At 36.6% G+C, this 12,631-nt stretch overlaps 1 protein-coding gene across 17 annotated transcripts in view; it reads left to right on the top strand.

Annotated features, from left to right (window-relative positions):
- CEP85L (centrosomal protein 85L) overlaps positions 1 to 12,631 on the top strand; it is a 234,927-nt gene that overhangs the window by 69,805 nt on the left and 152,491 nt on the right. For all 17 annotated transcript variants that reach the window (XM_045391629.3, XM_065543254.2, XM_045391622.3 and 14 more), the window contains one exon: positions 6,259 to 6,417. In XM_045391629.3, coding sequence (XP_045247564.2) covers positions 6,259 to 6,417 — 159 coding nt within the window. The remainder of the gene's footprint in view (positions 1 to 6,258; positions 6,418 to 12,631) is intronic.

Here is a 12,631-nt window from a genome sequence, read left to right as displayed (position 1 = left end):
TGAACCACATGCTACTTACATAATATGAGGGTAAACACGCCTTATCTACTGTTTTATTTGAAAGGGTTGGTTTCCAAGTTGATTTTAAGACCTAATGGGTGACAGATAATCTGCATTCTGAAAAACATTGCAATTTGTATTCTCGATTTGTATTCTGTATTCAGCTTATTTAAAAGTATAAATCTGCTTTGTCAGTATTTTTATTTTCTTCGATTTAGAGCTATCATTAAAATATTCAGTGAGATTAGTTCTTGTTCTCAGTGCAGTTACATATATATTCAAATACTGTGGAAGACTTGATACTGTATGCATTTTTACTTCCAATAAAAGAGCTTCAGAAATAGAATAGGTTGCTTTTTTATTTAATGCTAATCTTCCTGTCTGAGGAATATTCAGAATTTTTAATGTTATCCCCAGGCAGCTCAGTTTTCTATTTAAAAGAATTAAAATTAGTATTAAAAACATTAGTATTGAAAAATGTAACATATTGTCTTCCAAAGAGGAGTTCCAATGTAGAGTGTCTTGGGATCTTTGCTGTTCTTACAGCAGTGCTTTTGTCTTTAGGTAAGATATTATTGCCAGAGATTATTCAGCCTTATTTTAAGTTTTATGTGTACAGTGCATACTAGATATCAATATTCCCATTTCGGTAACACAGTCTTGTAACTATTCTGTGAGAAAATTTTCCTTATTAAATCACTTGGTCAGCATATTTCACATGTACTTCTTCCTGTATTGTGTTTTTGGATTGACTTGTCTAAAGACAAGTCATGTCATTCTTCTCAGACTGTGAATTTTTTCAGTCTAAATTAAAAGATTAGAATGTTATTTTCAGGACATTTGTTAATCATCTTCAGTGTTTGAGGCACATAAAATACCAGATCTTCTTTTTAAAGACATAGTTATACTTAAAGGTTAAGGAAAATTAGTTCAGGTGGGAGGAGATCAATTTATATAGTTAATTCTTTTCTTTTCTTTTTTTTTTGAGACAGAGTCTCACTGTGTTGCCCAGGCTGGTCTTGAACTCCTGGGCTTAAGCAATCTTGTTGCAGCTTCCTGAGTAGCTGGCATTATAGGCATGTGCCACACGTGATGTATATTGCCTAATAGCCTATCAAAAGTTTGTGTTTTTGTAATGAACAGATTAACATTGCCATTATCAGTGTGTTGGGAGTATCTAGGAATACTGTTGTTTTGTTCTTTTAACATTTTTGCTAGATTGATAGCTGAAAAATAGCATGTCTTCTGAATTTGATACTACTTGTTTACCAGTGGGCTTGGATTATTTTTCAGAGGTTTTTATTTATTTGTGTTTTTCCCTTTGGGGTTTGTCCTTTGTCCGTTTAGACTAAACTCATTTAGTATTTATTTATTTATTTTTTAGTTTGCTTATGATCTCTTTATAATTATGCCTTAGTACCATATCTGCAAATATTTTTAGTGTTTACCTTTAATTTTTTAAATATATAGACAACTTCTTTTTTTTTTTTGAGACGGAGTCTTGCTTTATTACCCAGGCTGGAGTGTGGTGGCATGATCTCGGCTTACTTAAGGCAGCCTCAACCTCCCAGGTTCAAGTAGCTTAGCCTCCCAAGTAGCTGAGACTGCAGGCGTGTGCCACCATGCACGCAGGCGAACATTTTTTTGTGTGTATATTTTTTCTTTTGTAGAGATGGACTTTTGCCATGTTTCCTAGGCTGGTCTTAAACTCTTGAACTCAAGCTGTCTGCCTGCATTGGCCTCCCAAAGTGCTGGGATTACAGGTGTGAGCCACCCTGCCCGGCCTAGACAACAATTTGATGATTTATGTGGTTGCTTACTTTTTGTGTCCTTCTGTAAAAATCTGAGGTTCAAGTTTATAAGGTGGCAGTACACTGGAGGAAATTTTAGGAAGACCATTTCCCTGAGTTGCGAAATAAAAAGGCTCTAAATGTGTACTGTTCTGTGATTCAAAGATAGAATTTAGAGTTTCTAGAGGGGTGGAATGATAGCATGTCTTAGACCATTTTCCCTGTCATTTCTCATAGCTTTTTTTGTGTAAGAGCTAGATAACAGATAGTTGAGATTGTACTGATGTGCCTTGGAAATCTGTGGAATAGGTATCTTATTGAGTAGATGATACTGAGATACTGTGATGGAAATTGAAGATTACAACTATTGTTCTTTTCCAAATAGAAGACTGTCCCCATTTTCACATCTGTAGACAAAATTAGATTTTTTCTAGTTTTCTCAATATTATATTCAAGTTGTCCAGAGAAACAGAGCCAATAGGATTTAATTAATTAATTAATTAATTAAGAATTGGCTCATGAGATGATGGTGGCTGAGAAGTCCCAAGATCTGTGAGGTGATTTGGCAAGCTGGAGACCTGGGATTGTTGATAGCATAGTTCCAGTCTGAAGGTTGGTAGGCTGAAGCCCCAGGAAGAGATCAGTTCAAGGCTGAAGGTAGGAAAAAGCCAGTGTTTTAGTCAAAGGGGATCAGGCAAGAAGAATTCTCTTTTGCTTAGGGGATGGTTAGCTTTTTTGTTCTGGTCAGGCCTTCAGTTGATTCAGTGAAGCCCACCCACATTATGCAGGGCAGTCTGCCTTATCCAGTCGACCAATTTGAATATTGAGCTCATCCAAACACCTTCACGGAAGTAATGTTTGACTGCATATCTGGGCACCCCAAGGTCCAGTCAAGTTGTCATATAAAATTAACCATCACACGTATTCGACATTGTCCAAGAGTTCCATACCATATGGATAAACTGAGATGACTTATTCTGGAAAAAGAAACCTGAAACACTTGTTGACATTTATTTGTCTTTGTAATCCTTCAAAAATCTCAGTAGTGCTTTCATGAATTGTCAGATTCTGAGCAGCCTGGCTTGCTGATATGTCGTCTAGGATAAGCTTACTTTTCTTCCAAATAAAGGATGGCTGGAGTTACTTATTATGAATCTGTTGAATTTTAGGGAATATTTTCAGTTAGAATGATTTTTTACCCTACATCTCAGGAGTCTGCAAACTGGTCCCCAGGTTACATCTGACTTGTCGCCTGTTTTTGTAAATAAAGTTTTATTACAACATAGCCACATCCATTTTATTGTCTACAGCTGATTTAGACTACAGTGGCAGAATTGGCTAGTTGAAACTGAGATTGAGTGACCTACAAAACTGAAAATATTTACTATCTGGCTCTTGACAGAAAAGGGTTTTGTTGAACTGTTTTTCTGGCAATAGTTAATTATACAAGACTAATGATTGAAGGTTGTCCTAACTTGTGATAATAACACCATAGCATTAGTATATACAGTGGGGCTTTCCTCCCCATTACTGGAGTGAGTGAGTGAGTGGAGACGGAGTGAGAGAATGATTATTTCCTTTTAATCTACAGATTGCTTATTGGCCAAGACTTGTCAACAATAAATAGGGTAGAGGTGTGCTGTGGGCTTTAATGGAGCGTGACTTTATACTGCTCAAAATAGTTATAGTGCCTAAAAGCGAGAGTTTTAATTTTAGCCATTTTATGCAGCTTTTGTAAAAATTGTTACTAGGAATCTGAATTTATGTATCTTGATCTATAGCTGGTTTCTAATCTCAGAATCAAATGTTGATATAATCTGCAAATCAGTATACGTAATTTTCAGCCTTTCCCCACATAAACTGGTAGAATGAATAATAATAGTAACCAAAGATGGAGTAAATGTTCCTGTAATGTATTTCTTCCTTTAGTAAAACATAGTCAGTGTTAGCATTTAGATACAGAGCTCCTGAAAGCTTCTTCCATGTATGTAAAGGTACAAACTCTTCTCCAGCTGTGGAATCATATTATTTATATAGCTACGTAAAATGCTTCTCTTCCATACACACTTAATGTATTTTGGATGTTCTTCCATGTTAAAAAATAGGTTGATAAAATCATTTTTAGCACTTAAACATTATCAACTAATTTACAGTATATATTTTGTTCATAGGCATTTACTTACTTTAAGCAGTGCTGTCAGGAATGTCCTTATATTCATGTTTATTTGTACTTGTCTGATATTCCCTTAGGATAAATTCTCAGTAGAAGGTCATGTCTATGTTGAAATTTAGATATCACTTTCCAGTTTGTCCTTTAGAAAGGTTGTACCAATTTGCAAGGCCACAAAAATATATGAACATTCCCCTCACTTGGTTGACACCAGTCTTTCATTTGTCAACTTGATAGTTTTAAAAATCCAGAAAATTTATTGTCTTTTTCGCTTCTCCCACTATTAGTGAGATTTGGTATATTTTCTTATATTTATTTTTCATTTACATAAAGTCCCAGCCTATTTATGCTATTTGGTGGGTATTCTTAAAAAAAAAAAGATTATCCGGCTAATAGGTTTGCACTTGTGAGACTAGGCTGGTTGCCATTTTTGATAATGGTTTAGGTAGGACTTTGAGCTCATTTAGATGGGATGTTACCTGATTGAAAAAAACATTTTGGTATAGATTAGAGACCACAGATCAGAATTAGAATAGATCTGGTGACAGAATTCCTTCTTCTGGTGCTTTAATGTGAATGTCGAATCACTTGAATTGAAGTCTCATTCTGAGAGAAGTGTAGAATCTACAAAGCTTTAAGTGGTTGTTCTGGACCTCAAAGCTGGTAAAAGTGTGTCTTTGGACAATATTTTTCAATTTTGATTTGTTAATTTACATGTATAAGGCTTTTAAGGCTGCTTATGTACTTTATACATCTGTAAAGTATATACGTCTAAATTTAAGTGATAAATTGCATTTAAATAAAACTTTAAAATAATAATGTGACAATGTTTTATTAAAAATGAATCATTAATGTTGAGCTTAGTATGACAGAAGTAGCTTTAGGTCTGGTTTTATTAATTTGTTAATATGTTTTGATTTTAATATTAACATAGAGAACGACTGTTCCTCAAAGTGTGGTTAAAAGAAACTGGTATAATTAATTTTATGCATGTTTGTTGTTTTGTTACCCTTATGTTTAAACTGCCAGAAGGCATTCCTCGCATGCCGGTTTCAATAGGGTATCATGGAATAATTCTGTAAAGCTATCTTGTTTCAAATAATGGTAAATACCCAGTGATGTCATTTGCTCTTTACTTAGAAGCAACTGCTATTTCAACCGTAAAACACAGATGGGGACATTGAATTACGTGATAAATCTTTTTAAGATTGCTATATAGATATAGGAGTATTGAAATTATGTGGAAATAATGTGTTAAGGTGGCTATTCAGATAATCTGTAATGTGCTTATTAATTTTTTAAGAACTGTCATTGAAATGAAAGCCTAAAATTCATGTGGGGAACTTCTTAACTTTTTATGAATAATTCTGTAAGCCCCAAATTGAGACTCACTGTGTTAGGCATTAGTAAAGATTTGTGCTTCTACAGGTTTTATATAAAGTTTAACAAATTAAAAATTTCTCTTTCTAATTATAGTACAGTAACAATTTCTAGATGCTTATTTATTTCTGTATCTCACTTGTAACAAATAGTACAGATTGGCACTGGTCCATGGATATCCTTTGAGTAGCACTGTACTAGACAATAAAATAAATGATGGGTAAAACAGAAAAAGTCAAATAAAAGTTAAGTAAAAATGGATAAGTGAAAATAAACATTGAAAGAACATTGAAAAACTTAAATTAGCTAAAAAATATTTAAATTAAAAGGACAAATCAAGCTAAGAGTGGGAAAATGCTGTGCTATTAAACTTATTAAATAATAACTAAGGAAATCAAATAAAATAATGTAAAATAATTAAAAATTTTAAGTGATTGTAGAAAAAATTTAGTAGATAGTAGAAAAAATGGATTGTTTTCATATTCCATGTGGATATCCTATTTATATTATCATGCATTATTATTGAATTTTTCCTGAGCCCTGATTATTCTCAGCTAATGCATATATGTGGAATCACAGATGCCTACCTATCAATTATTCTAGAGCAGAGTACTGACATTTGAAGATAAGTGGATAGTTTCAACATTTTTAATAACACAGCAGTACATCTTTAAAAGTTTAATGCCCAGAAGCAGAAAACAGAGTTCTTCAGCTAGAAAAAGCTTATGTAATCACACTTAATTGATATATGTGTGATATATACATTTATTTGGTTAATTTTGTTGATCATTTTAAATTATTTTGGGCAGAAAAGAACATTTTATACCTTTTATACCCTTGTGTATTTTCCACAAGGTAAAAAAAAAACTTCTGCCTATTCAGATATATGTGTTAACTGTTACATATTTCCCTTTTTAGGCCCAGATTATTCATCAGCATGGCTACCTGGTAATGAATCATTGTGGCAGGCCACAACTGTTCCATCTAACCATCGAAATAACCATATCAGGAGACACAGTATAGCTTCTGACAGTGGAGACACTGGCATTGGAACTTCCTGTTCTGATAGCGTGGAAGGTGAGCTAAAATTCTTATTGTTTATATGTGAATCTTTGAAGAGTGGTTGTGGTACAAGAATATTCAGGGGATATGTTTTATTGTTTCATACTGAAAATTATAGTGTTTGAATATTTAATAATGTTCAGTGTTACTGTATATCAAATAAAAAAAATTGCCCCTCTAGTTGGCTCACGCCTATAATCCCAGCACTTTGGGAGGCCGAGGCGGGTGGATCACGAGGTGAGGAGATCGAGACCATCCTGTCTAATATGGTGAAACCCTGTCTCTACTAAAAGTACAAAAAAAAAAAAAAATTTAGCCGGGCGTGGTGGCGGGCGCCTGTAGTCCCAGCTACTCAGGAGGCTGAGGCAGGAAAATGACGTGAACCCGGGAGGCAGAGATTGCAGTGAGCTCGCGCCACTGCACTCCAGCCTGGGCGACAGAGCGAGACTTCATCTCAAAAAAAAAAAAAAAAACATTGGCCCTCTAGTCATATTAGAGTTTTCCTTCATCTTTTTAACTAAACTTCTTATTTTGAGATAATTATAGATTTACATGCAGTTTTAAGAAATAATTGTGTTGTAACCAAGGTATTGACATTGATAGAGCCGAGATTCAGAACATTTCCAGATACCTCATGTTTCCCACACCCACTTCTCTCTCTGCCCCGTCTCCTTTATCTCTTAACTCTTAGAAGCCACTTACTCTTCATTTCTATAGTTTTGTTTTTCAAGAATACTTTATAAATGAAATCATAACAATATATAACCTTTGAAATTGGCTTCTCTGGATTTTCATCCAGTTGTCACATGTGCCAACAGTCCATTCCTTTTTATTGATGAGTAGCATTCAGTAATGGTGGTATTGGAGAGAATACGCTTTGTTTAACCATTTACTTATTGAAAAACATTTGGGATGTTTTCAGTTTTTGACTATTATGAATATAGTTGCTATAAACATGTGGGTATAGGTTTTTGTATGAACATATGTCTTCATTTCTTTGGGTGAGTAGATGCCCAGGAGTGCAGTTGCTGGATTGTGTAGTAGTTGCATATTTAGGTTTTAAAGAAACTGTCACACAGTTTTCTAGAGTGACTGTACCATTTCCAGCAGCAATGTATGTATAAGTGATTTAGTTTTCTTTTTATCCTTGCTACCACTTGGTGTAAAACAATTTAGCCATTTTGATAGTATAATGGTATCTCCTTGTGGTAGTGATGTCTCATTTTAAACAATAGACTTTCTTTTTTAGAGCAGTTTTTTTAGAGCAGCAGGAAAATTCATTGGGAGGTACAGAGATTTCCCATGTATCTCTTGTCCCTACACATGCACAACCTCCTAATAGCATCATCTCCTAGTAGTATAGTGTGTTTGTTACAATTGATGAATCTACATGGACACACTGTTATCACCCATTGTTCATGCATTAGGGTATCAGTCCCCAACCTTTTTGGCACCAGGGTCTGGTTTGGTGGAAAACAGTTTTTCCATGGACCAGGGTGGGGTGGGGTGGGGTGGAGTGGGGTGGATGGTTTTGGGATGATTCAGGTGCACTGCATTATATTTATCATTAGATTCTCATAAGGAGCACACAACCTACATCCCTTGCATGTGCAGTTCACCATAGGGTTCTCGCTTCTATGAGAATTTAATGCCGCCGTTGATCTGACAGGAGGTAGTGCTCAGCTCCCCTCACTCACCTGCAGCCGCTCACCTCCTGCTGTGCAGCCGGGCTCCCAACAGGCCACTGACTGGTGCTGGTTTGTGGCCTGGGGTTTGGGGACCCCCTGCATTAGGGTTGATTATTGTTGTATATTCTGTGGATTTGGCTTTACTCACTTAGTAATATGCATTTTAAGTTTCTCCATGTCTTTTCATGGCTTGATGGCTCATTTGTTTTTAGTGCTGAATAATATCCCATTGTCTGGATGTACCACAGTTTATCAACGTTCACCTACTGAAGGACATCTTGGTTGTTTCCAGGTTTTGGCAATTATGAGGAATGTTGCTGTAAACAGCTGTGTGTAGGTTTTTGTGTGAATGTCAGCTTTCAACTCTGGCAGCTGAAGAGTGATGAGGTTTATAGATTTGGAAAGGAGAGCTTCATTTCTCACAAAGGTTTGCAGCCTGTATAGGCCATTCTGACAGACAGGGAGGCATAGTCTCAGCAGAAGCTGAGAGATAGGCATTTCCAGGCAGGGTGGGGTCGGGTGGGGTAAGGGTTTAAGATAGGAATTTATGCTGATGATTGGCCAGGCATACAGCTATATTCAACAGGTTACAGAAGGAGCCATGAATATTCATGAAGGAGATCCACACACGTGTGTTTTAGGTTTACACATATATGTAACATACCTCCCATAATCACTTTGGGGTGGAGATTTTATATTTAAATGCATTGTAATTAGGTTCTACATGTAAAAGGTGAAATGTAGGGAAGAAGTCCGTAAACTGCATCCTCAGGTGGCTGGCGAGAACCAGTCCTTTCCAAAAGTCATTTATCAATAAGAAAATCTTTGTGGCCTAAAATAGTTGTCATGTTGAAACTGTAAAAACAGGAGAGGGGTGTGTTTAGATGACTTGAACGAAGGGGGTCTTTTGGACTTTTGTTTTCTCACGCTGGCTTTTGAGAACATCCAGTGATTATTAGAAAGGGTTGGAAGCAAATGGATCATGAACAGCCTCCTGTCTTGCCATGGCTGCTAACTTAAAATTTTGGGATCTTTTAGACAAAGGAGGGTCCAGTAGTCTGTCGGAAGGGTTTAGGACTTTTATTTTGGTCCCCACCTCCCTTGCCTAAATACTTAGGAGCTCAATTGCTGGATCATGTGGTAAAAGTATATTTAGTTTTGTGTGTATTTAATTTTGTATATTTAGTTTTGTAAAAAAAACTGCCAAACTTTCTTCCAAAGAGGCTGTGCCATTTTGCATTCCAGCAATACATGAAGGTTCTGTTGCTCCACATCCTACTTAGCATTTGGTGTTGTCAGTGTTCTGGATTTTGCCTTTCTAATATGTGTGTAGTATTTTGTTGTTTTAATTTGCATTTTCCTGATGATGTATGAGGTGGAACACCTTTTCATATACTTGTTTGCTGCCTGTATATCATCTTTGATGAGGTCTCTGTAAAGGTCTTTATAAAGTCCATTTCTTAATTGGGTTGTTTGTTTTCTTATTGTTGAGTTTAGAGTTCTTTGTATATTTGGATGACAGGCCTTTATCGAACATGTCTTTTGCAAATAAAGGCATCCTTTGGTATTATGGAGGCTTGGTTCCAGGACCCCTGATACCAAAATCTGAGGATGCTGAAGTCCTTTATATACAATAGTGTAGTATTTACATATAATCTACACACTTCTATGTACTTTAAATCATCTCTAGATTCCTTACAATACCGAATACAATGTAAGTGCTGTGTAAATAGTTGCTATACTATATTGTTTTTAAAGTTTGATTATTTTTATTGTTAATATTTTTGATCTGTTGTTGGTTGAGTCTGCAGATGTGGAACCTGCGGATATGGAGGGCCTACTGTATTTTCTCTCATTCTGTGGCTTATCTTATTCTCTTGGCATTGTCTTTTGCAGAGCAGATGTTTTCTATTTTAATGAAGTTAAGCTTATCAGTTGTTTCTTTCATGGATTGTGCCGTTGTTTTACCTAAAAAATCATTGCCATAACCAGTGCCATCTAGGTTTTCTATTATGTTATTTTCTGGGAGTTTTATAGTTTTGTGTTTTACATTTAGGTTTGTGATATGTTTTGAGTTAAATTTTGTGAAGGGTGTAAGGCATACCTTTTGTAGTTGTCCCACAATTCTTGGATATAATGCAATTTTTTTTTTTTTTTGAGATGGAGTCTTGCTCTGTTGCCCAGGCTAGAGTGTAGCAGTGTGATCTTGGCTGACTGCAGCCTCTGCCTTCTTCTTCTTCTTTTTTTTTTCTTTTGTAAATAATTATGTTCCATTTTTGCCAGCCTTTTTCTCTTTATTTTCAGTTTTAAGAGTTTCTGTTGACACATCTTTAAGCTCAGAGATTTCTGTGCTGAGTCCAGTCTACTAATGAGCCCATTAAAGGCATTCTTTATTTCTATTAGAGTATTTATTAGAGTATTTTTGATCTGTAGCATTTCTTTTTGATTCTTGGAATTTTTATCCCTCTGTTTACATTATCCATCTGTTCTTGGATGATGTCTGCTTTTTCAGTTAGAGCCTTTACCTTATTTATCATAGTTGTTTTAAATTCCCGGTCTAGAAATTCCACGATTCTTGCCATATTTGAGTCTAGTCCTGAAGCCTGCTCTATTTCTTCAAACTATTTTCTTTTTCTTGCCTTAAAGTATGCCTTGTACTTTTTATTTTTTGAAAGCTGATTGTGATATAGTGGATAAAAGAAACTGGTGAACAGACCTTTAGTAATGTGATGGTAAGGTGTGTGGGGAGGGGAAGTGTCCTATGATTTGGCCTCAGTGTTTTAGTGAGTTGGTGCCCCTAGGTTTTAACTTCGCAAATGCTTCTCAGTTTTTTTCTGGTTTTGCTAACTTGAGTGGGACAGGATGGCTACAGGGAGCTTTAGTTGGGTATTTCCCTTTAACCACCCAGAAGGCTAGAATTGACTGGAGTTTGTTATTTCTGTTCCCCAAGGTAAGTTAGGCTCTGTTAAAACTACAAAGAGGTTAGGCTCTGGTTAAATAGTTTCTCCTGAGGGCAGGCCTTATTAAGAACAGAGTGCTCTGGTATATTTCAAAATGGCCCCTTTTATCTTCCCTTTTCCGGAGTCATGAGGGGATTTTTCTCTGATATTTGCTGTGAGAACCATGTCAAACTCCTGGAAGAAAAACTCATACAAGTGTGGTAGCCTCCCTATGACAGGGTCATTTTAGAATTTTTAGCCTCAGACTTCTTCATACTCAGCCTCCAGCAATTAATTATAATTCAAGTTTTCCCAGCCGGGTGGTGTGTCCCACACAAGTTTCAAGCTCTAGTAATTGTATTATGTGCATTTGCCTAGTTGCTCTCTTCTGTTTTGGGGGCAGCTGTTTGTACTGTGATCTCAGTTCTCTTTGGGATTTAAGAAGAGTTGTTGCTTTTTCACTTTGTTTAGCTTTTTACTAGTTAGATGATGACTTTCAAGCTTCTCACTGGCCTGAAAACCAGGTCTTAATCCCTGTAAATTGACCAAGTTTTCATATGCTTATTTTCCCACCTGTCTGTTTTCTTCAAATCATGAAGAAATGAAGAAAATTTCTTCAATCATGAAATGTCTCTTCATGCCTTTTACCCATGTTCTGATTGTATTGTTTCTTTTTTTCTTTTTTTTGAGATGGAGTCTTGCTCTGTCACCCAGGCAAGAGTGCAGTGGCGGGATCTTGGCTCACTGTAACCTCCGCCTCCCAGGTTGCGGCTGACTGCAGCGAGTGACAGAGAGTCGGACTGAGAGAGAGAGTTGTAGGTTTTATTGAGCAGAGCGAAAGTACAAAGCTTCCACAGTGTGGAAGGGGTCCTGAATGGGTTGCCACTGCTAGCTTGGGTGATTGCCTTTTAAACTCTTTAAGGCAGGAGATACGTGAGGCGGGAAGCACATTACAGGATCGAGAAACAAAGGCAGTAAATTATTTTGTGACGTGCCTTAGATTTTGAGAAAACCTGAAATTGTGACTTACGCTTACCTGTTTTATGTCCTTGCAGCTGCACAGCAAGAAAAACAGGATCTTATAGAACTTACAAATTGTGCTTACAAGGAATTGGGTCCGCTGATCACAGAAAAATGGGCAGTTAATCTTTTCTTTAACTGGTTTCGGTGGTGGGGCACATAGGAAAACTTACAGCTAAAATTGTCGCTGTTTATAGCTTTCTTGGGGAAGAAAGTCATAAGCAAATCCGTGTGTTAGGAATATTTTAAGCATATATCCTCAATGTTATTTATCCAGAACCGAAGTAAGTCCTGATATGGGAAATGAGTAATTTTACAGCTTTCTAAGCCCCTACTTGACCCAGGAAGCCCAGCTGGCATTGCCTCTCAGTCCCCGCTCTAAACAGGACACCCCAACTGCTGTTGGGAACTGGGCGATGACCGCTGTAGCTACTTCCTGCTGGTTAGGGGCAAAGATGGGGCCCTGCTGTTGTATTATCCTCCAGAGGGGAACTTTCTAGGCCAGTCAGGAGACCAGTGGGTTGATCCAAGGGTCCTCGGTAGAAACTGTGAGTTAAACTCATTTGAGGTTCCATTTGTAAG

The sequence above is a fragment of the Macaca fascicularis genome, chromosome 4, assembly GCF_037993035.2.
Source record: "Macaca fascicularis isolate 582-1 chromosome 4, T2T-MFA8v1.1".
NCBI lineage: Eukaryota > Metazoa > Chordata > Mammalia > Primates > Cercopithecidae > Macaca > Macaca fascicularis.
Note: the sequence above shows the minus strand (reverse complement) of the source record. Positions and strands in the feature narration are given on the sequence as shown.